General features: G+C 36.5%; 3 protein-coding genes across 5 annotated transcripts in view; 2 read left to right on the forward strand and 1 right to left on the reverse strand.

The window, feature by feature from the left end:
- LOC105222180 (putative nuclease HARBI1) overlaps positions 1-24,608 on the reverse strand; it is an 83,821-nt gene that overhangs the window by 37,106 nt on the left and 22,107 nt on the right. The window lies entirely within an intron of this gene.
- On the forward strand, positions 8,357-10,666 carry LOC125778139 (uncharacterized). Its single transcript, XM_049454689.1, has 2 exons — positions 8,357-10,170; positions 10,226-10,666. The coding sequence occupies exons 1-2, from the start codon at positions 9,064-9,066 to the stop codon at positions 10,232-10,234; spliced, it is 1,116 nt and encodes a 371-aa protein (XP_049310646.1). The 5' UTR covers positions 8,357-9,063; the 3' UTR covers positions 10,235-10,666.
- LOC125778137 (uncharacterized) overlaps positions 19,853-24,608 on the forward strand; it is a 598,414-nt gene continuing 593,658 nt past the window's right edge. The window contains exon 1 of the mRNA XM_049454682.1: positions 19,853-20,453. Coding sequence (XP_049310639.1) covers positions 19,923-20,453 — 531 coding nt within the window. The 5' untranslated portion in view covers positions 19,853-19,922. The remainder of the gene's footprint in view (positions 20,454-24,608) is intronic.

The following is a 24,608-nucleotide window of genomic DNA, read 5'->3' on the forward strand; positions in this document are numbered from 1 at the left end:
ATTGAATATTTTGAATAAGATTAAGGCCGTATCTGCAAGGCCTTTAATTTTCTGCCTAATATATCGTAGGATGGCTCTATACAGTGACTCTTGTTCTTTGTGGATCCAGGATATGAATTGGATCGGATCTCCTTCGAATGTTGGGAGGTTCTTCACGCTGTCAAGTAATCTGTTAATTTCTATTAAGTTCTTGAATTTGCTCCATTACTGTGATTTACAATTTCGACTATTTATTGCTTTAACAATATGATATTTTATATATATTTATTGCTATTAACAATTTTTTAGATTTTTTATATATCGGGTATAAATTTTTTTTGCTTATTAAGATTTTTAATATTTTTTTATATATCGGGTACTTATTATACAAAAAAAAAATTAAATAACTTTTTTTCTATTTAATGAATCTGGTTAATTTTTTTTTATTTTGCAGATTGAATTTTACATTTAACAAAAATGGATAACACTGAACAACAGACACTGAAACAAGAATCTGGATTGTCCGCCGCTATCACGAACTGGAATCCGTAGTTTCGGTTCAAAGAGAGTATAGGCGCACGTTTGGCGGCAATCCTCCTAGCAGATGGATCATAATGAGACTTGTAAACAATTTTGCCGAGCATGGGACAGTCAACAGAAGACCTAATCATCGAAACCCTTCAGTTCGAACGGAGGAAACAGTCGCTGCTGTAGCTGCTGCCATACAAAACAATCCACGTGTTTCGACAAGAAGCTTATCTGTTCAAATGGGTGTAAGCAGACAGTCATTACAGTCAATTATGCACAAAGATTTGGACTTATTCCCATATAAAATTCAAATGGCCAACAAACTGATCGCTGCAGACTTGCCGATTCGCTCAAATGGTGGAAGAGGATGGAAACATGTTGAACTGTCTTTTCATATCTGACGAGGCCCATTTCGATTTAAACGGCAACATAAACAAACAAAATTGTCGAATATGGAGTGCTTCCAACCCACAGATACTCCATGAGACGGAATTGCATCCACTTCGTGTCACAGTGTGGGGCGCAGTTTCATCACGCTGCATTGTCGGGCCCTACTTCTTCGAAGAAAACGGTCACACCGTTACGGTTACTGGAGACCGTTACTTGAGCATGTTGAGAGAGTTTTTCTATCCCGAATTACGCCGAATGAGAATATCTTTCAACTCTGTGTGGTTTCAGCAAGATGGTGCAGCTCCTCACATAGCCCAACCTGTTATGACAGAATTGCGGCGAAAATTTCCCAATAAGCTGATATCCAGAAACTCCACATTCCGTTGGCCACCCAGGTCACCTGACATTACTGCACCTGACTTTTTCTTGTGGGGTTATTGCAAACAGGAAGTCTACAAAGCAAAACCAACAAATTTGAATGAACTAAGCAATCCATTCGAGAAACAATTGCGGCTATTTCTGTCTCAACTATTCAAGCAGTAATGAACAACTTTTTGGTAAGATGTCGAACATGCATCAACGAGCAGGGGGGGCATTTAAATTCCATTATTTTTAAAACTAATTAAGCTATATTTAATAAAATTGAATGAGCTCTTTTATTCTGAGCAACATGAATAAAAGAAAAATTAATTCCACACTCTGAAAAAAAAAATTGTTGAGTTTCTTAATGTAGCAAAATTCATCAGCCACCCTTAGCACTTACAATTTATTTGACCGATATTTATTGCTATGCAATATTTTTAATATAATATATCGGGTAGTTATAATTTTTATGTAAGCTTAATATTAACTTACAGGAGTATCAGCTTTGTCATTCTCTTTGGACGGTGCACTTGGTCCTGTTTGAAGCATTAGTCCTCTACTGATGAGTGGATGATGTCACTTTAGGCGTTGATTTGGCGGCTTTTTGTTTTAATTGCCCACTTTATAAGTATTTTTAATTTGATTTGTCAAACACTTAGCTTTATTGAAATTTTTTTTGCGGAGTTTTTTACGTACACTAGTAATTAAAGTTCCGAACAAGGTTCAAATACTGTTTTTAATGACTTATGTCAAACTCGACTGAACTTTCTACAAAAATTAAATTCCGTCGTTTATCCTTCTGGATAATGATATTTGTGCCTACAGATTCCCTTTAATACTTTTAGTGTTGGCAACTTCAAGTTTTTTAAAGTTCTCGGGCGCCAGTTAATGGTTGCCACCAAATAATTAATTACTCGCTCTTTTGAATTGTAAAGTTGAACACAAATTTCTTTATTGAATACATTTCTTTAATACAAAATTTTGCTTATTTACTATAAACTTACATATGTACGAATTCTTACTTACTAGTGCTTATTTCTATATACTTCTATATACTCCATAATGATAACGTAAGCAATAATTATAGCAAAACAGCAAACCTCAGTTTGGTCGAGAAACGGCCTACATTGCGGCTTCCGGTCTGGTTTAGTGCCGACGAAATGTGCTGTTGTTGTAAATTTTGGAAATCAACTTTATTGAGCATATGTTATATATATATAATGGAAATTCCATCGAGTACATATATACATACAACGAATGTACTATGTATACATATATACATACAACAAATGTATAACTGTATGTATGTATGTACTCGATGGAATTTCCATTGTTTACGCATCGAAAATTTGTAACATGCGCACATTTTCAAAACTGATACATTTTTTGCAACACATGATTCAAATCAGATCAGCAGAAAATTGATGTTGTTTGCTGTACTCATTGATTTACTTGATTGATTATCATACTCGTTGCAGCTCTCTGGTGCGTACGTAGACTATTGCGCAATAAGCGTTTTCAGAGACATCACAGAAATCGTGTAATTCTGGGTTAATGTTAGGGGTGAAATTTACCCATCGAGGGATTCGAATTTTTGATATAGTATGTAAATTGTTAGCAAAATGAACCCATTTGTTAAGCGTAAAATCTGTTCATCCCATTCAGTGCCATCTTGCCACAATTATTGAAAGAGGATTTTAGCTTGAAACATTATTGACGAAAGCCATCCCGCGGGGTGGAAAAGTTTTGCCACCGAGGAAAATATTTGGCGTTTTATAATGGCGGACATTGCAGATATTGACTCAATTGTATATGAAAATTGATCTGTTTTCGCATTCCACTTAATCCCAAAAGTTTTGGTTGCACTAGCCTTTTCAAATTTAAGGAAGTCTGTATCTAATAAGTCTTCCTTTTTTATGTCTTTTATTATTTCAGAGTGATTTGATGTAATTTTCTTTAGGGGGAAACCTGGTGAATTCAATACTTTGATCACTTGCGATAGTGATTCGCACGGTAATGCGATACTGTGGCTACCGATAGTATGTCGTCCACGTATCTTTCTGTTGCAACACATGAGATGCTAAAGGCAAATTTGTTTCATTTATTTTTGCCACTTCATGTAATTTTTTAATGGCCGCAATTGATGCCATGGTTACTGTTTTAAGTTTGTAATCGCTAATTGGACTATTGTTCGATTTGCGGAAGACTATGCGTTAGAAATCTTGGTCATCTTCATGTATAGGGTGATTTTTTTGAGGTTAGGATTTTCATGCATTAGTATTTGACAGATCGCGTGGGATTTCAGACATGGTGTCAAAGAGAAAGATGCTCAGTATGCTTTGACATTTCATCATGAATAGACTTACTAACGAGCAACGCTTGCAAATCATTGAATTTTATTACCAAAATCAGTGTTCGGTTCGAAATGTGTTTATCGACAAATTTTGTTCAGCGATGAGGCTCATTTCTGGTTGAATGGCTACGTAAATAAGCAAAATTGCCGCATTTGGGGTGAAGAGCAACCAGAAGCCGTTCAAGAACTGCCCATGCATCCCGAAAAATGCACTGTTTGGTGTGGTTTGTACGCTGGTGGAATCATTGGACCGTATTTTTTCAAAGATGCTGTTGGACGCAACGTTACGGTGAATGGCGATCGCTATCGTTCGATGCTAACAAACTTTTTGTTGCCAAAAATGGAAGAACTGAACTTGGTTGACATGTGGTTTCAACAAGATGGCGCTACATGCCACACAGCTCGCGATTCTATGGCCATTTTGAGGGAAAACTTCGGACAACAATTCATCTCAAGAAATGGACCCGTAAGTTGGCCACCAAGATCATGCGATTTAACGCCTTTAGACTATTTTTTGTGGGGCTACGTCAAGTCTAAAGTCTACAGAAATAAGCCAGCAACTATTCCAGCTTTGGAAGACAACATTTCCGAAGAAATTCGGGCTATTCCGGCCGAAATGCTCGAAAAAGTTGCCCAAAATTGAACTTTCCGAATGGACCACCTAAGACGCAGCCGCGGTCAACATTTAAATGAAATTATCTTCAAAAAGTAAATGTCATGAACCAATCTAACGTTTCAAATAAAGAACCGATGAGATTTTGCAAATTTTATGCGTTTTTTTTTAAAAAAAAGTTATCAAGCTCTTAAAAAATCACCCTTTATTAACCCCATTAAAATTTTTGACATTCAAACATACTATTATCAAGAATCGTGGGATCTTATGATAGTAGCTATTTTGGAAGAAACACTCCCTGATGCTGCGGTACTACGATGGGAACAATCACTAGTGGAAAGGAAAAAAATGTCCACAGGAGAACAAATGAAAGCATTCCTCATTGCTCCATTCGAGACAGCTGAGCGAATTGACAACAAAAATAGATATAAATCTAAAAAGTCATCAAAATGACTTAAGTAAAAACTTGTTTAAACCTCAAGCCAGCAATAATATGCAATACAATAGACACGTTAATAAAAGTCACACATTCGTGACAAACCTAACTAATAAATGGCAACCAACTGTCTGACGAATGCTCATGCGACAAAAAACTGTGAAAGCGAATTTATTGTGTGTACTATCAACCAGAGATAAAGAGATCCCCAACTCTCCTGTCACTGGAAATATGAGAACCGCTCACCAACCGAACTTTGACAGTTGACTGGATTGTGTAGGTTTTGACGTTTTGCAATTGGAATGAATGGAACGACCAGATTGAAATTATACCAAAAATATATGTGAACGGAGGAGTTTATTGCCACCGTTCAAGATCGCTAATAAAAATTTAAAACAATGAATATCAAAGAAAATGCGAAATTTAAATATACTTTATGAAACGTTTAGAGAAAGTTTTTTTTTTTTAACAATTTGTTTTTCTAATAAAATTGCATATTTATACTCTCGCAACAAAGTTGCTAAAGAGAGTATTATAGTTTTGTTCACATAACGGTTGTTTGTAAGTCCTAAAACTAAAAGAGTCAGATATAGCGTTATATATACCAAAGTGATCAGGGTGACGAGTAGAGTTGAAATCCGGATGTCTGTCTGTCCGTCCGTCCGTCCGTCCGTGCAAGCTGTAACTTGAGTAAAAATTGAGATATCATGATGAAACTTGGTACACGTATTTCTTGGCTCCATAAGAAGGTTAAGTTCGAAGATGGGCAAAATCGGCTCACTGCCACGCCCACAAAATGGCGGAAACCGAAATCCTATAAAGTGTCATAACTAAGCCATAAATAAAGATATTAAAGTGAAATTTGGCACAAAGGATCGCATTAGGGAGGGGCATATTTGGACGTAATTTTTTTGGAAAAGTGGGCGTGGCCCCGCCCCCTACTAAGTTTTTTGTACATATCTCGGAAACTGCTATAGCTATGTCAACCAAACTCTATAGAGTTGTTTCCTTCAGGCACCATACACAGTTCAAAAATGGAAGAAATCGGATAATAACCACGCCCACCCCCCATACAAAGGTTATGTTGAAAATCACTAAAAGTGCGTTAACCGACTAACAAAAAATGTCAGAAACACAATATTTTACGGAAAAATTGGCAGAAGGAAGCTGCACCCAGGCTTTTTTTAAAAATTGAAAATGTGCGTGGCGTCGCCCACTTATGGACCAAAAACCATATCTCAGGAAATGCTCGACTGATTTCAATGAAATTCGGTATATAATATTTTCTTAACACCCTGATGATATGTACGAAATATGGGTGCAATCGGTTTACAACCACGCCTTCTTCCAATATAACGCTATTTTTAATTCCATCTGATGTCTTCTCTGTATAATATATACATTAGGAACCAATGATGATAGCGGAATAAAACTTTACACAAATACGGTATTTGAGCTGAGGTATCCCTTGTGGAAAATTGATCGGACTATAACTTTTCCAGGTCCCTGATATCGAACACGAAGAACTCCGTGCCTAACCTAACCTAACCTAATTTTTCACCGAAAATAACGGTAAATCTCTCAGAATTTAATTATAATTAATTTTACAGCAAAATAAAGAAATATGTAAATGACGGGTAATGAAATCTCAATTATCACTTTATCATGCGAGAGTATAAAATGTTCGGTGACACCCGAACTTTGCCCTTCCTTACTTGTTTTGTCTAGAATTGATAAAATGGAATTTTGGAATATCCGGCTGAGTTTACTCCATATATTGTATATTATAATGGTACAATTTTCGCTTTGATTGTAATCTATTCACGATTTCGTCTAACAATAAAGTGGAATCCGACTGTGTTCCTTGCAAGTTGTAAGAACATGAAAAATTAGGTTACACAGTTCATTAACAAGTAACTTAATAACTATCATCTTGTTGTAAATTGAATTATATTGCTATAACTTTTCGCCGACTTTAATATTATATCTGCTTTTAACCGCGAGATCCACTAGTTTACTAATTTTCCACTTTTTATTTAGTATGGTGATAAGTTGAATGCATATACATACATACATATACTACAAAACATTTAAAATTTATATACAAGTATAAATTTGCTCAGAAGTATTGACAGTGTGAAAATAGATGATTACCCCGCTTACTACCCATGTGTATAACGTTATATTGAAAACTACTAAACGCACGATAATTTACTAAATAACAAATCACAATAATTAAAAATATGAGAGAAGGTACTCATAGGAGCCGGTAATAATTCGATAATAGGAGTCCAACCTTTAGGTGATATATAATAAAAATATATTGAATATAAACTTAGTGAGTCTATGAGCTATAATATAAGTTAATAAAATTTCAAATGTTATTGCCATTCATTGAAGGTTTCACCGAATAATGAGTGTTGAATTCTCAAGCAATATTTTTTTAATGCAATGATTTACTAACCTGAAAGTATTTACCCAACTAAGATCGTTGCAAATTGCTGGAGCACAATATGTTCGGTTACACCCCTTCATTGTCCACTTTAGTTTAATGTGATTTAATTTCTTTAGGGTTTTCAAACTACATAGTACATGTATTTATTTTCAGCGAGTTAAGGAACGTATTCCTTATAATAGTAACAACCATTTGTTTCAGTGAACAGAATGCATCAAAACAACCTTAAGTTTGAATACCACAACAACCTTATCTTAAAACAAAGCAAATGTATCTAAACAAACAGTATATGTAAACAAACCTAAACAAATATTAGTTATATTGTTACAAAAGTAGTATTAAGTTGTATTTGTATTGCTATATGCATCCCTTATTATGAACAATCAGCCCTATTCTGCATTTCGATTACGTTCCCGCTCTACGCTCCGTCTGAATCGAAAGTAGGTATTCTGAGTTACGATTGGATTGAAAGAAGAAGAGGAAGAGCTGTAGCTCTTTCGAAGTCAGCTGTTTGCCTTGAAAGGTGGGAAAATGAAACATAACAAAGCAAAAATACACAAATTATTGTTGGTTTATTAAAATAAAGAAATTATATCGCGTTTTTTTTTAAACACTAACATGGAATCAGTAGCGGCAGCGATATTACTTGAGGAGGAGAGCAATGCATCCGATAATGCCGTGGCCAGAAATGAAAGGAGAAGATTGCGAGATATGTGCAATCCTTTTGAGATAAGTGCCGAATTGTAAGAAATTGAGTTGAAAGTGATAAATTGTATTTTTTTGTTTTTAATAATTTATTTACGTTTTTAGGTTAAAAAAAAACTTTAGACTCAACAAGGACGCTTTCAAGTATATCCTAAATAGTTTTGCGGAAGAAACTCGATAAAGTACTTTGACGTCTTTATCTCCGCTTAATCGAATAGTTGTTGCTTTGAGATTTTTTGCGGAAGGCAGTTACCAACATGGAGTTGGTACTGATTATAACGTAGCAATGGGTCAGTCAACAGTGTCAAAGTCACTATTGTAGTAATAAGTACTATGTGTATGATAATACATCCTAACTTTAAGTTATTCTAATTATACTTATGTTATATATAAAGAAGTAAACCATTGACGGGTTAATTTAAATATACATAAAAGAGTAAACCGTTGAAGGGTTAATGTAGATATATCCCGTTAACTTAAGATTCGTTTTCAGTTATTGTTGATTCTCTTAAGAAGTTCATTTGTATTCATGTAAACCAGTGTTGTCCAACGTGACTGTGTGCACATTATGCTTGTGTTGGTTATTCTAGCGTCAACTGAGCGCTAAATTCTGCTTTGCTTGCCTACGAAGTTGAATACAGTTGCGCGATAGTGTTTTCACAGACACTTGTCGCGACATGTTGGTGCGAGGTGTCTGGCACTGTCCGTGCGCTGTTGTGCGCATAGGCCGTGGACAACGCTGATGTAAACACATGCTTGGTTGTCATTGTGTTGACATACATATATTCATGTTGCACAAGTTCATGTGTCCATTTTAAAAGATATACATATAAGTAAATACATAGCGTGTAAGCAGAGAAAATTGTATGTATGTTAGAATAAGTATGTGTAACCGTTCTTCGGTGACAAAGCGAAGCACAGTACAGTTTGAGAAATAAAAGCGTAAAGACGCTCATCTCAGAAGTGGGATTTGCCCAACTAAAATTTTTTTAAACAATTTATGTACTAGTGTGAAAAAACAAAAAGAAGCGAACAATTTTATGAGACAATTTATGTAAATGTGAAAAAACAAAAAGAAGCGAACAATTTTATAAGACAATTTATGTAAAGTGCGTGTACAATTTAAAGATTTTAACAAAAAATTGTGAAAAAACAAAAAGAAGCGAACAATTTTATGAGACAATTTATGTAAAGTGTGTGTACAATTTAAAGATTTAAACAAAAAAGTTAACAGTTTTAAGATGGATAATGTGGCAGACCATACAGTTGCACAATTGCGTGCTTGGCTCCGACGTCTTGAATTACCATCGAGTGGTAATAAAAGTTCTTTAGTGTTGCGGTTGCAAGAGGTTCCTGCAAGTGAACGTGGCGAGTGTCCAAGTGGTGCAGAAGTTGAAGAAATTTTGCTCCCAATATTTGAAGATCAACAGACTGTACCAGGTACGGACGACGTTGCTGCTGCGCAGGTGGAAGATGGTAGCACCATACAACAAGTCGAAGAGCAGCCAGTGAAAATCGTAGCAGACGCAGGTCCGACAGAGGTTGAATTGCTGAAGCGAGAGACAAATTTATTGAGACGTGAAAAAAATTTGCTGGAGCGGGAGAATGCAATGCTACAGCGAATGATGCTTGGTGGTGAAACATTGAGCCACCCGCAATCGAATCAAGCAACAATTTCACTCGACTTGATAAAAAATCTGATACCCGAGTACGAAGGTGGCGTTAATTTCAATTTGTGGGCGGCACAGTTCAAAAGCGTCACCAGTGCCTACACTATAAATGAAGGCGAGTCGCGCATTATATTTCTTAACAAGCTGAAAGGCAAAGCACAACAATGGTTATATGGCAACCCCGATTTCGCAACTCAACAAGTAGATGAGCTCATCAGTCAAATGAATCAAGTGTTTGGTTCAGGTGAAAACAAAGTGGTGCTGCGGCGAAAATTTGAGACCAGGAAGTGGAAGTCGGGCGAGCGGTTTATTGAATATTTCAACGATAAGGTGGTATTGGCAAACCAACTACAGCTGGGAGAAGAGGAGTTGGTCGAATACATAATCGACGGCATACCTGATTATCGGCTACGCAACCAAGCGTATATGCAGTGCTACACAACAAAGGCACAATTACTCCAAGCATTTTCCAAAATTGAAACTGGGCCAAAACCGATTGCGCCGGCTCAGTCGCAGATTCAAGAAAGAAGATGTTACAACTGCAGCAGTCGCGGACACCTAGCAGCAGAATGCCGTAAACCAAAACGAGAGATGGGTACGTGTTATGGGTGTGGCAGTCAAAATCATCAAATAGCAACATGTCCAGAGAAGAAAACTGTCCACGCAGTTAATGAATATGTAAGATTATTTCATTTTGTTATAAAAGATTATACAAATATTTTCTTTTCTCTAGAATGTCTGATCGATTCAGGTAGCCCAATCAGCTTCATAAAAAAATCTTGCGTCCCAGAAAATTTGAAATTGGAGTTTTTATCAAATGAGAATAATTTTTATTTTGGTTTAAATAATACGAGAATTGTAACTTATAGAAAGTTTTTGTGTTGTATTACAATAAATAACGAATTGTTTGAATTAAATTTTGTAGTAGTTGATGATTGCACTATGTATTATGAGGCTGTGTTGGGAAGAGATTTTTTAAGAATTTGTAATTTTAAGTTATTCAGAGCTGAAAAGAAAAATTGTTGTGATGTAGATATGACAAAAAGTCGGCACGACGTTAAAACCGAACTAAAGTATAAATATAAAAAAGATAGTCACGGTAACGAAGATATATATTTAAAGAATATATATGTAAACGACAAAGACAATGTGAAAGAAAACTGTAAAATGATAATTAAAGATTTAAGTCAAGTGACTAAAAATTGCAAAGAAGAAAATTTTGAGAAACAACTTTTATTGATGGCTAACGTTGTTAATGAAGAATTAAATGTCAAAATTGGCTCGAATATAAACTATAACGATATCGAAAAATTTAATGAAATTTTAAGCAAATATTATATAAAACCAAAGCGCGCCGCTGAACCTAAAATTAAAAGCGAGATGAAGTTGGTCGTTGACAATGTAAAGCCTTTCAACTGTCCTCCAAGACGTTTGTCCTATTCGGAAAAAAATGAATTACAAAAATTGTTGGATGAGTTTTTGGAAAAGAAAATAATTAGGCCAAGTGAGTCAGAATATGTGTCACCAATTGTACTAGTGCGTAAAAAGACAGGCGACATTAGAATGTGTGTTGACTATCGGTCACTTAATAAGGTCACAGCAAAGGACAATTACCCTATTCCCTTGATAGATGACCTGTTAGATAGAGTAGCAAATAAAAAGTTGTTCACAAAACTCGATCTAAAGAACGGATTTTTCCATGTATTTATGGAAGAGAATTCAATTAAATATACTTCGTTCATAACACCTTTAGGGCAATTCGAATTTTTGCGAATGCCATTTGGGTTAAAAAATGCACCATCTGCATTTCAACGTTTTGTAAATAAGATTTTTCTAGATATGGTGAAAGAAAATAAAGTGATAATATATTTAGATGACATAATGATAGCTACAGAAACTGCGGAGGAACATTTAGAAATATTAGTAGAAGTTTTCAAAAGGTTGGTCGAGAACAAGTTGGAGTTACGAATTGATAAGTGTGAATTTTGGCTACAAGAAGTAAAATATTTAGGGTACACCATTTCACAGCTAGGGGTTAAAGCGGATGAAAAGGGTTTAGAGGCGATTAAAAATTTTCCAATTCCAACTAAAGTTCATTCTGTACAAAGTTTTTTGGGTTTGTGTTCCTATTTCAGACGATTTGTAAAGAATTTTTCGATTATTGCTAAACCGTTGTATGATTTAACTCGTAAGGACAACAAATTTCAGTTTGGGGCTAAAGAGCTACAAAGTTTTGAAGAACTCAAACAAAAGTTATTGGAAGCACCGATATTAGCGATTTATGATCCCTTGGATGAAACAGAACTACATTGTGATGCAAGTGCAGTAGGGTTTGGTTCAATTCTGATGCAAAAGAAAGAAGACGGGAAAATGCATCCCATATTTTATTTTTCTAAAAGAACAAGTGACACGGAAGCGAAATACCATAGCTTTGAACTAGAAACGTTATCCATAATCTATGCACTCAAACGATTTAGGGTTTACCTTCAAGGGTTAAAATTTAAAATAATTACTGATTGTAATTCATTAACTATGACACTAAATAAAAAAGAATTGAATCCTAGAATAGCGAGGTGGGCACTAGAGCTTCAAAATTATGATTACAGTTTAGAGCACAGATCAGGTACATGCATGCAACATGTTGACGCTTTAAGTCGCAGTAATGATATTTTACTGGTGGAGTCCAACACTTTTGAAGAAAATTTAATCATATGTCAGGCAAAAAGAGAAAACGAAGAACTAAGATCTAGTAAAAGCAAGCATGTGAATGTTGATGCAAAACCTTCTAGTATGAATGTAGATCAAATATACGAAACTGATGAAGATGAACTAGCTAAAGAAACTGAGTGGATACTCAAAAAGAAGCGCTCTTCAAAAAAACGCAAAGCTGATAATTCTCCAACAATTGTCAGCCCTTCGAAAAATAAAAATAAAGAGGAGGCGGCCAACAATGATACTAAAACCCACCGCCCACCTCCTATTATAATTAACGACGTAAAGGATTTTAATAAATTACGTTCTAATATTACAGATCTAATAAAGAACAACTTTTTAATAAAGCTTTTCAGTAATGGCGCCTACAAACTTAATGTCTTCGATGCAAACAATTATCGCACAATAACAAAATACTTATCGAATGAAAATATACCTTGGTTTAGCTACGAGAGTAAACATAATAGGCCAATGAAGGTAATGATAAAAAATTTACACCACTCATGCGATACACAATCCATTTTAAGTGATCTAAAATCTCAAGGTTTTAAGGTCATAAATGCAATTAATAAGCTTAAATGGAAGACTAAAGAACCACTAGATGTTTTTAGTAGTATTTGATGTCACCGAAGACATTAAAAAAATTCACCAGATCAAAACCATTCTTAGCACCGTTGTCAAAGTTGAGCCTATTAAAGCATCTAAATTAATTCCACAATGCAAAAACTGTCAAGCTTTTGGACATACAAAAAACTTCTGTGGAAAGCCATCGAGGTGTGTGAAATGTGGAGGCAAACATCCTACTATTGAATGCCGAAAAGCTGAAAAAGACCCTGCTAAATGTTGCAACTGCGGCGATTCTCATCCTGCAAGCTACCGTGGTTGTGTCGTCGCAAAGGAACTACAAAAACTTAGAGATAAAAAGAATGGTAATTCAGTTGAGGAGAATGCCAACGCTCTGACGAACAAACCCGTTGTGAACACAGCAGAAGTAAAATCCCTTCCTTCCGGTACTAAAGTTTCATTTGCGCAAATAGCTAAACAAGGCCATACAAATACAATTCAAAAAAGTAGTGCGTTATCCCAAATCTTGGATAAACTAAATGAGCAAGAGAAACTATTTAAGTCCTTTAATCAGCGGCTCAACGCTCTTGAGTACCATCTACAATTTACTGATGAACAATAACTCTTTGAGAATAATGCTATGGAACGCTAATGGCCTTTCCAAAAGTAAAAATGAATTAGAAGTTATTCTACACGACAGAAATATTGATATATGTCTATTATCTGAAACGCGTTTTACGAACCAATCATTTTTAAAATTTAAAAATTATGAATTATATCACACTCCACACCCGGCAAACTCAGCACGAGGAGGGAGCGCTATAATTATCAAAAGCCATATTGAACACTGCGAGGAAGATCCAATTAAGATGGATGAAATTCAATCTACAACAATTTCAGTTAAATTGCACAATCACCCATTGTATCTTATGGCTCTGTATAGTCCACCTAGACATAATACATATAAAAATAGAAACGTATATGAATTTATTGGAAAAATATGACGGAAGGTATATCATTGGTGGCGACTTTAACGCAAAACACACACTTTGGGGATCTCGTTTAACTACAACCAAAGGTCGAGAACTTCTCAAAGCTATACAAGCAGTTGGATGCAATTTTGTTTCTACAGGAAAACCCACTTATTGGCCTACAGATAGACAGAAATTGCCAGACCTTCTGGACTTCTTTATAATCAATAAAATACCGAAACTCAATTTATGTATTAAAGATTGCTCAGACCTAAGCTCTGATCATTCTCCAGTGCTACTAACTCTGTATGAAAAGCCAATTATTTCGGCCGCCAAGCCAACGTTATGTAATAAACACACTAATTGGTATAAATTTAAAAGTATATTGAATAAAGTCGACCCAAAGCTTAAGTATATATCGACTGGTATCGAGTTGGACTGTGAGGTTGAAGATTTCACAAAAATAATTCAAAACGCTGCGTGGAAGAGTACACCAAATACCCGCGTGAATCTAAGTAGTACCAAATACCCAAAACACATCTTAGAAAGTATACATAAAAAGCGTAAGCTTCGACGGAGATGGCAGCAAACTAGGTCCTCTGCTCTCAAAACTGAGCTTAATAAATGTACAGCGAAACTAAGAGCACAAATTAAAGAGTTTAAAAATTTTGCCTTCAAAACTTATCTAGCTAAACTAACAGCTGATAAATCCACCGACTATTCACTCTGGAAAGCTGCAAGAAATATTAATAAACAAATAAAACATGTAGCACCATTAAAACTAAACGAAACTGCATGGGCCAAAACTAATGAACAGAAAGCTGCCGTATTTGCAAATCATTTGAGAAACACATTTACGCCTAACGATGGCTATGAGATAAACTGTGAAAATAGTTGGTTGGATCCACACATCAGCATTTCTCCTGTTACTATTAAAGAAATTAAAAATCTTATCGGGAACACAAGACTCAAAAAAGCACCTGGGTACGATTTAATAACTGGAGAAATATTACGCAATTTACCAAAGAATTGTATAAAAAAACTTGTAAACATTATAAACAGTGCTTTATGCCTAAGATACGTGCCATCGCTTTGGAAAGTATCTGAAGTCATAATGATACCTAAGCCGGGTAAGCCAGTACACGATGTTACATCATATAGACCAATTTCGCTGCTGCCAGCCTTATCTAAAATCTTTGAGAATGTACTCATAAATAGGCTCAAACCAATAATCGCTCAGAAACACCTAATACCAACACATCAATTTGGCTTCCGTGACCACCATTCTACAATTGACCAGGTACACCGAATCGTTAATTTCGTTGAAAATACATTCGATAAAAAGAACGTTTGTACGGCGGCCTTTTTGGACGTGTCTCAAGCTTTTGACAAAGTTTGGCATACGGGTCTACTGCTCAAATTGAAATACATGCTACCCAAACAATTTTGTGAAATAATTGCATCATACTTAAAAGACAGATACTTCCGCATTAAACAAGAGGATGCGTATTCAAACTTGCAACCGATAGAAGCCGGTGTTCCCCAGGGAAGCGTGTTGGGGCCAATGCTTTATTTGCTTTTTACCAGTGACCTCCCATCTGATCCTAGTTACATGACAGCGACATTTGCGGATGACACAGCTTTGTTAGCATCCGGAGAGTCAACTTTAGTATCTAGTCGATGAGTGCAGACAGCAGTCAACGCAATTACTAAGTGGGCATCTAAGTGGCGCATCAAATTAAACGACACCAAATCAATTCATGTCGACTTTACCTTGAAAAAGCCGGCATATTGTCCAATTTATATAAATACCATTCCGATACCACACCATAACAGTGCTAAGTACCTAGGTATCACCTTAGATGCTAAGCTACGCTGGAAAGAACATGTCAAAAAAAAAAGGAGCGAGCTTGATATGAAATTTGGCAAACTTTACCACCTAATTGGCAGGAAAGCTAAGCTATCAGTACAAAACAAAGTGTTATTATATAATCAAGTCCTAAAGCCAGTTTGGGCCTACGGAGCCCAACTATGGGGTTGCTCAAGTCAAAGCTGTATTGCCAGCATTCAGCGCTTTCAAAGTAAAGTACTAAGGACTTTGGTTAATGCTCCTTGGTACATTAAATCTGCTGACCTGCACCGTGATCTAGGCGTGAATTCAGTGGTAAATGAAATCTCCAAATTAGCAAAGTCTCACGAACTGAGGCTTAGACAGCACGTTAATGAGGAAGCTTCCAGACTCATCGAAACTGCTGGGCGAGAAATCCGGTTGAAACGCAAGAAGCCTTCCGACCTAGTAATACAACAGTAGCAGCAAATGTATTTCTTAACATTTAGCTTTTAAGTATCTATCCTAATTATTTAGACCAGAATTGTTGTTAGTATTTATTTTTTATATACTAGGTACAATGTAAAATAATAAATAAAAAAAAAAAAAAATGTCAGGCAAAAGATGAGAAATTAAAGGAACTGCGAGGCATTTTGCAAAAATCTGAACATAATTTATACGAGATGAGGAATGGGGTTATATATCGAAAAGTAAATGGCGGAAGGATCCTTTTTTGTGTTCCTGAAGCAATGGAAAGGCATGTATTATTTAAGTATCACGATGAAATGGGTCACATAGGTGTTCATAAAACAGTGGATCTTATTTCAAAACATTATTGGTTTGCTAAGATGAGAGAAAAAGCAGCTAGCCACATACAAAATTGCTTAAAATGTATAGTTTTTTCGTCGAAACACGGGAAAGAAGAGGGTTTCTTGCATAATATTCCCAAAAGCGAGAATCCGTTTGAAATTATACATGTAGATCATTACGGTCCTGTAGATAATTCGAGACTAAAGAAGCACATTCTTGTAGTAATAGACGCCTGTACAAAATTTACTCGCTTATATACTACAAAAACAACTAATGCAAAGGAAGTGATTACGTCACTCAAAGATTACTTTCGAGCGTATAGTAGACCAAAAGTAGTAATTTCTGACAGGGGTAGTTGTTTCACGTCAAACGAATTTACAAACTTTTTAGAAGAGGAAAACGTTCAACATATAAAGATAGCTACTGGTTCTTCACAGGCTAATGGACAGGTAGAAAGAGTGAACCGGAGCCTAAGTCCGATGATAGCCAAGCTATGTGACACAGAAAAAGGAATTTATTGGGATAATGTGATTGAAACTGTTGAATATGTGCTAAATAATAGCATTCATAGAACAATTAAAGAATACCCTAGTGTAATGCTGTTTGGTAGTAAGCAACGAGGAAAGGGTGTAGATCTGCTAGGAGAAAATTTAATAAAAGATAAGGAAAATCAAATACAACAAAGTCACAACGAAATACGGTCACAAGCCAAAGAAAACGAAAAGCGATTACAGTCCTATAACGAGGATTATGTAAATAAAAAACGACGGACAGCGCACAAGTACAATCCAGGTGATTACGTTCTGATAAAAAATTTTGACTCAACGGCGGGAGTGTCTAGAAAGTTATTGCCAAAATTTAAGGGGCCGTATAAAATTTCAAAAATTTTATGTAACGACAGATATGTATTGGAGGATGTTGAAGGTTTTCAGCAGTCTAGAATTCCTTATAAGGGAGTTTGGGCTGTTGGAAACATACGACCTTGGTTTGGCTTATACACTAAGGCATAAATGCGCTTGAGATCAGGAGATCTCATGGTCAGGACGGCCGAATTGTAGTAATAAGTACTATGTGTATGATAATACATCCTAACTTTAAGTTATTCTAATTATACTTATGTTATATATAAAGAAGTAAACCATTGACGGGTTAATTTAAATATACATAAAAGAGTAAACCGTTGAAGGGTTAATGTAGATATATCCCGTTAACTTAAGATTCGTTTTCAGTTATTGTTGATTCTCTTAAGAAGTTCATTTGTATTCATGTAAACCAGTGTTGTCCAACGAGACTGTGTGCACATTATGCTTGTGTTGGTTATTCTAGCGTCAACTGAGCGCTAAATTCTGCTTTGCTTGCCTACGAAGTTGAATACAGTTGCGCGATAGTGTTTTCACAGACACTTGTCGCGACATGTTAGTGCGAGGTGTCTGGCACTGTCCGTGCGCTGTTGTGCGCATAGGCCGTGGACAACGCTGATGTAAACACATGCTTGGTTGTCATTGTGTTGACATACATATATTCATGTTGCACAAGTTCATGTGTCCATTTTAAAAGATATACATATAAGTAAATACATAGCGTGTAAGCAGAGAAAATTGTATGTATGTTAGAATAAGTATGTGTAACCGTTCTTCGGTGACAAAGCGAAGCACAGTATAGTTTGAGAAATAAAAGCGTAAAGACGTGCCATCCTAAACTATGGAATTTTCTCGATGTCATGAAAGAAAGCTTTGCCGTGAGTGGATAAAATTTGAGCAGACCGACGAGGAAAAAAACATGCAAAGCAGGAGTTTTATGCGAAGGCAGGCTCCCCAGGAGTCATAACATGCGTTGATGGTACGCATATAAAAATAATCAAACCGTCTGAAGAGGGTTTTCTATACTACAATAGAAAAGGATTTTACAGCATTAATGCTATGGTGGTGAGGATTATATTTTCTTACATCAGTGCCACAATTGAAATTTTTAATTTTATCAATTTATTTTTAGGTATGCGATAACAGATTACGCATAAAAAGCATTGATGCGCGGTATCCTGGATGCAATCTCGACTCGCATGTATGGGGATTGAGCAAGTTTAACTTTCAGATGGAACGGCGATATCGAGAAGGTGAAAGAAATACATGGCTGTTGGGTATTTAAATACATACGTTTCTTAAACTCAGTTTTGAATAGTTATTTGCTTTTTTAACAGGCGATGCTGGGTATCCATTGTAGCCTTGGCTAATGACTCCGTATCGATCCATAAATCATGGCAGCCAAAAAAGTAGTTACAATATGAAGCACTCCAAAACGAGAAATATTATGGAGCGGACAATTGGGGTCTTGAAGAATCGTTTTCGATTCTTGTTGGGTGCTCGAGAACTACACTACTCACCGGAAAAAGCATGTCAAATTGTAAACGTTGCTTGTGCCCTCCATAATATCTGCATCTACTACAAAGTGGATGATTTGAGCGCAAATGAATTCGATTTTGAAAACCGTGAGGAAGAGGAAGAAGAACAAAGCAATGACCCCAATTATGCTTCCATAGCAAACCGTATTAGAGACATCATACTTTCTGGTTTTTAAATTAAAATATTTTATATTCATTTTTTATTTTATTCAAAATATGCTCTACATTACTCTATTAAATAAAAACAATTGCATTCAGTGCATTTTACAGCTCCTATATTAAAAAAGTAAATGCTTTTATATATTTCATTTCACAGCTGGTGTTGTTGTTTTTGACCTACAAATATATCAAAAAACATCATTAAAGCACAAAAAACTTAAATAAATCATGTTGGTGACTTTTAAAACTATCAACAACAAATTTTACTTACATTTTTGGGAAAATTATATCGTAAAAGTACACTAAAACCCAAATATATAACCGCTCTCCGCCAACAAAATTTCAACTTACAAAAACGGAACTACGATCGCAATGTAGAATACATAAAATTGGAAATTTCGAAGATTGATCGAAACTAATCGAAACGCAGAATACCAAAGTTGCCAAACTGAAAAATTTTCGATTCGAGTCGAAATGCAGAATAGGGCTGAATAGCTGTAGGTATATGGAATAGCATTTGTCTTGTTGTAGACATCTGGCGCCGCGGCTGTCTGCTTGTCGAAACAATAGACATCTGGCGCCGCACCAGTGCTAAGAGTAAACTGCTATAGTGTAGACGAGTTGTAAAATAAAGAGATTTAGTTGAAGTGAATTAAACGGCTTTTGGTTTCATTTGTCAATCCAGAGATACGAACCCAGTAAAGTAAAACTAGCAAGGAGTAAATTCGCAACAATTGGTGTCAGAAGTGGGATTGTCAAATAATCCAAATTCAAGATGGTTAAATTCGGAGATTTGAGAATTCAGCAATTAAAAAAGGAACTGGAGGAGCGTAATTTGCCGATAAGCGGGCAAAAGGCGGATCTGCAGGCACGATTACGTAAAGCTATGGAAGCGGATGGAATTAATGTGGACGAATTTGATGGACCAGAAACTTCTACAAAGGTAGAAGAAAAAGTAGAAGAACAACGAACATCATCAAGTGCAGACATGAACATGCTGTTAGTGGCTTTTAGGCAAATAATAGCTGAAAATATATCACAAATAACAGAAAATGCAGTGCAAACAGAAAATCGTCTGGCACAGCAAATAGCCGAAAATATATCACAAATAACAGAAAATGTAGTGCAAACAGAAAATCGTCTGGCACAGCAAATAACGCAAATAGCTGAAAATACAACACAGTTAGAGTCTCGCCTTACACAACAAATGACTGAAAATAATACGCAGTTAGAAAAGCGTTTGGTACAACAGATTACAGAAAATAATACACAAGTGCAAGAGAAATTTTCAAAATTTGAAGACGAATTAAGCACAATAAAAAATGACGAAGAAAATTTAAGATCAGAATTTCTTCAACTGAGTAATCGTATGCGAGAACTGCAACTGCATGGCCCTGCACCATCAACAAATAATCCAAGACTGAAGGCACCCACATTCGATGGAAGTATTCCATTTCAAATTTTCAAACTTCAGTTTGAAAAGACAGCAATGGCCAATAACTGGAATGCAGCGGACAAAGTGGCGTCCTTGTTTGTATCATTGAAAGGACCTGCGGCAGAAATCTTTCAGACTATTCCAGACTGTGAACGGGACAACTATGAGGCATTGATGAGTGCGATAGAAAGACGATATGGTAGTGAGCACCGGAAACAAATATACCACATCGAACTGCAAAATAGGGGTCAGAAGATGAACGAGTCATTGCAAGAGTTCGCAACTGAAATAGAACGACTGGCTCATTTGGCAAATGCAGATGCACCTGTGGATTACATTGAGAGGGTAAAAATTCAATGTTTCATAAATGGAATTCGTGATGTGGACACCAAACGCGCCACATATGCATGCCAAAAAGAACGTTTGCTGAAACGGTTTCGCACGCCCTCACACAGGAAACAGCTTCCCTACTAAGAAAACCAGCACATAAAGTACAAGGGGTTGAAATGGAACAACCGGCGCTGATGGAAGTAATATTGAAGACTCTGAAGACAATTGCTCCACCGCGAGTAAATACAACAGGCAGATGTTTCAACTGTGGAAAAGCGGGTCACTTTGCCCGAAATTGCAATATAAAGGTAAACCCATCAAAACGGAAACAACCATCAGAACATCGAAAGGGGATTCACCACAAAAATGCGGATGCATTATCACGTCGCCCTTGTCCACTGGAATGTAAATATTGCTCCAAATCAGAGGGAAAAGAAGGTATAATCGACGTGCGATTACTGAATATAGAACCTGAAGATGATTGGACTCCTCACCGCATCAGAATCAATCAGCTGGAGGACGCTATAAGGTGATGAAACGACTTAATGGCGTGGTATACCGCATACAAAGAAATGGAAAAGCACGATGTAAAATGAAAGTAGTACATTTGGAGAGGCTCGCCCCATTTGGTTCAAGAGGATTTGTGCCTAATCGGGACGATTAGGCTTTAGTGGAGGGCAGTGTTACAAAAGTAGTATTAAGTTGTATTTGTATTGCTATATGCATCCCTTATTATGAACAATAGCTGTAGGTATATGGAATAGCATTTGTCTTGTTGTAGACATCTGGCGCCGCGGCTGTCTGCTTGTCGAAACAATAGACATCTGGCGCCGCACTGTCTGCTTGTCTACTTAAACAATTGCTGAGTCTGGCGCCGTATAGCATTATGTTCTGGTAATTTCCAGACGCAATATTCTAGAAGGACACGTCGGCATAAGCGAGAAGTGCGTGGCTATATAAGCCGTGGCAGCGCCAAAGTAATCAACCAGTGCTAAGAGTAAACTGGTATAGTGTAGACGAGTTGTAAAATAAAGAGATTTAGTTGAAGTGAATTAAACGGCTTTTGGTTTCATTTGTCAATCCAGAGATACGAACCCAGTAAAGTAAAACTAGCAAGGAGTAAATTCGCAACAATATGTATATATAAGTAAACATACAAGTTAGTATAATTAGAAGTAAAAACCATGTAATAAGTTAGTCTTAAGAGTATTAATAAAGAGAACACATTTTGGAGCAGCTCAAAAATGTATTCTTTTGACTCATTTTTACTTTTGGTAAAAATTAACTGGGGGCTCAACGGGGAATGCAAATTTATTTGTCAGATTTTATTCCGAAAGCAATAAATCAAAAAAACTCCACAGGAAGTAGGACTTCCAGCACTAAATGCCTGGGAAAAGTGCAGAAACAAATGGCAATGTATATAAGAATAAGTCCTGTAACAGCAGACAATAATTCTCGAATGAATCAGAAGCAGATCCTGAAAGAACGGACAGCGGCGAATTAAGTAAAAATTTGAGCAATTGTTAAATGACGGAATAACACAGCCAATAATTCCAAACAAAGCACCTAAAACAAGGTAAGCCAAAATGGAAAATGGTTGTTGAATTCTAGAAAATTGATTCTACGAGTAATTAAAAACTAAATTATAAGAGCAAAGAAAGCATCATAAGAATCATGCAAAAATAATAATTTACTTTATAACATAAAAAGGTATTAATTATAAACAAAAAAAATTAAACACAAACAATAATTAATTATTATAGGCCGACTTCAAGCCTAGATATTTTAAAATGAGGACAACTCATTTTAACAGAGGAGAGAGTTAAGGAACGTATTTCTTATAATACAAGTGAATTCCAATGTAAACAGGACTTTTTGAATTTAGCGCCCCCTAGTGGTGCCATCTATATGTCGTTTGGTGAGTTAGAATCTGCTATCTTTATTGACTGCCCAGTGAGAATTTCATGACATTTCATTGATTGGAAGTGAAGTTATTGCGGTTTAAGTGTCAGTCTGTTTGTTTCATCGGTGCGAAAATGAGCTTCGAACAAGGAGACAAAATTAAATTTTGTTTTAAAATTGGTAAAACTTTACCGAAACGTTTCAATTGATGAAACAAGTTTATGGCGATGATCAACATGTGGGCCAATCAAAATCTGTGATCACCGGAAATTCCATCGAAACTGTGCATGAATTAATCAAAAATCAGCTGAAATCATCATTGAAATTCATGGAAATGGAATTGAACATCTCCAAAACATCGATTTATCGCACTTTGACCGAACATTTGGGCTTACGAAAGGTGCACGGTTTGTTTCTCACAAATTGACTGATGACAAAAAATGGCTCAGAATCGATCGACGCTTGTGACCGATTATTTGACCAAAAATCACATTTTAACCATTAACCACTCCCCGTATTCACCTGATATGGAACCGTGCGACTTCTTCCTTTTCGGAAAAATGCATTTGCCCATGAAAGGAAAGCGAGTACCTGAAGAGTCAGCAAAACATTTTCGGGCGCCGTGTTTCTGTGAATGGTGGAAGCTAGTAGCGAGTGGAAGTGTGCCAAGAACATGTGTGAAAGTGAGCCCCAATTTTTGGATAATGGTTACGAGATATGTATTTTTGAGTATGATCCCGAGACAAAGAGGCAATATTCCGGGTGGCACAGGCCGATGCTCAATGTCTTTTTTTTTTACATCAAAACCATCATTCACCATGAATTTATTCCTCTTCATCAACGCCAAGTTTTACGTGGAAGTGGTCAGGAGACTCAAACGAAGAGTCAATCGGGTCCGACAAGACGTTGCAGCCGATTGGAAGTTGCATCACGACAACGCACCGGCTCACACCGCCTTCTTGCTACCTAACCAAGGCCGGCATTCCAAAGTCTCCGTAGCCCAGATATGGCCCCCGGATTTTTTTTTGTTTCCTTGCCTGAAAAGCTTTTGAAAGGCTTTAAAGAATTGTAACGATTGGTTCAATAATTTTTTTAAATCGATTCAGTATTACTTTCCGGACAAACCCTGTAGGTTTTTATACATATAAATGATCAGGTTGACGAGATAAGTTGGATTCCGTGTGACTGTCTGACTGCGGTAGGTCCGGGTGTGAAGCTTCAATCCACTAAATCTTACGAACTCCTAACTCCAGACTCTTTCACGGAATCTTTGATTAAGTATAACTTTGTAGTAGTGATTACACATTTGAGCCTAGATTCTAGATTCCCCTTCACTTCTTGGCGCCAGTTGGAAATTCCAAGTGTAGCCAGATGCTTCTCAACCTGGTCTTTCCAACGGAGTGGAGGTCTCCTTCTTCCTCTGCTTGCCCCGGCGGGTACGGCGTCAAACACTCTTAGAGCCGTTTTTCAACCATTCGGACGACATGATCTAGCCAGCGAAGCCGCTGTCTCTTAATTCACTGAACTATGTCATTGTTGTCGTATAATTGAACTGCCCACCGTTCCACCGAAAGCAATATTTGCCGTTGCCAATGCGCAAAAGACCATAACTCTTATGAGTGACTTATAGTTTTGTCTTTGTTCGTCGAGAAAAGACTTTACTTCTAAATTGTCTCCTCAGTCCCAAGTAACACCCGTTGTCGAGGCTGAGATTGTTTTTGTTGTTCCAAGATAGACGAAATTATTTACGACTTCGAAGTTATGACTATCGACAGCGACCTGGGAGCCAAGTCGCAAGTTACACGACTGTTTGTTTGATGACAGGAGATATTTTGTCTTGCCCTCATTCACTTCCTGACCCATTTACTTCTCTTCCTTATCTAGTCGGGAAAACAGAACTAATATCGGCATACGCCAGCTTCTGTAGACTCTTATAGAAGATTGTACCTGTTCGGTTAAGCTGTGCGGCTCGAATTATTTTCTCTAGCAGGAGATTGAAGATAGAAA

This window comes from Bactrocera dorsalis, chromosome 4 (assembly GCF_023373825.1).
Source record: "Bactrocera dorsalis isolate Fly_Bdor chromosome 4, ASM2337382v1, whole genome shotgun sequence".
Taxonomy (NCBI): Eukaryota; Metazoa; Arthropoda; class Insecta; order Diptera; family Tephritidae; genus Bactrocera; species Bactrocera dorsalis.

Coding starts and splice junctions, on each gene's coding strand:
- LOC125778139 (XM_049454689.1), top strand. CDS start 9,064: ATGGATAATGTGGCAGACCATACAGTTGCACAATTGCGTGCTTGGCTC.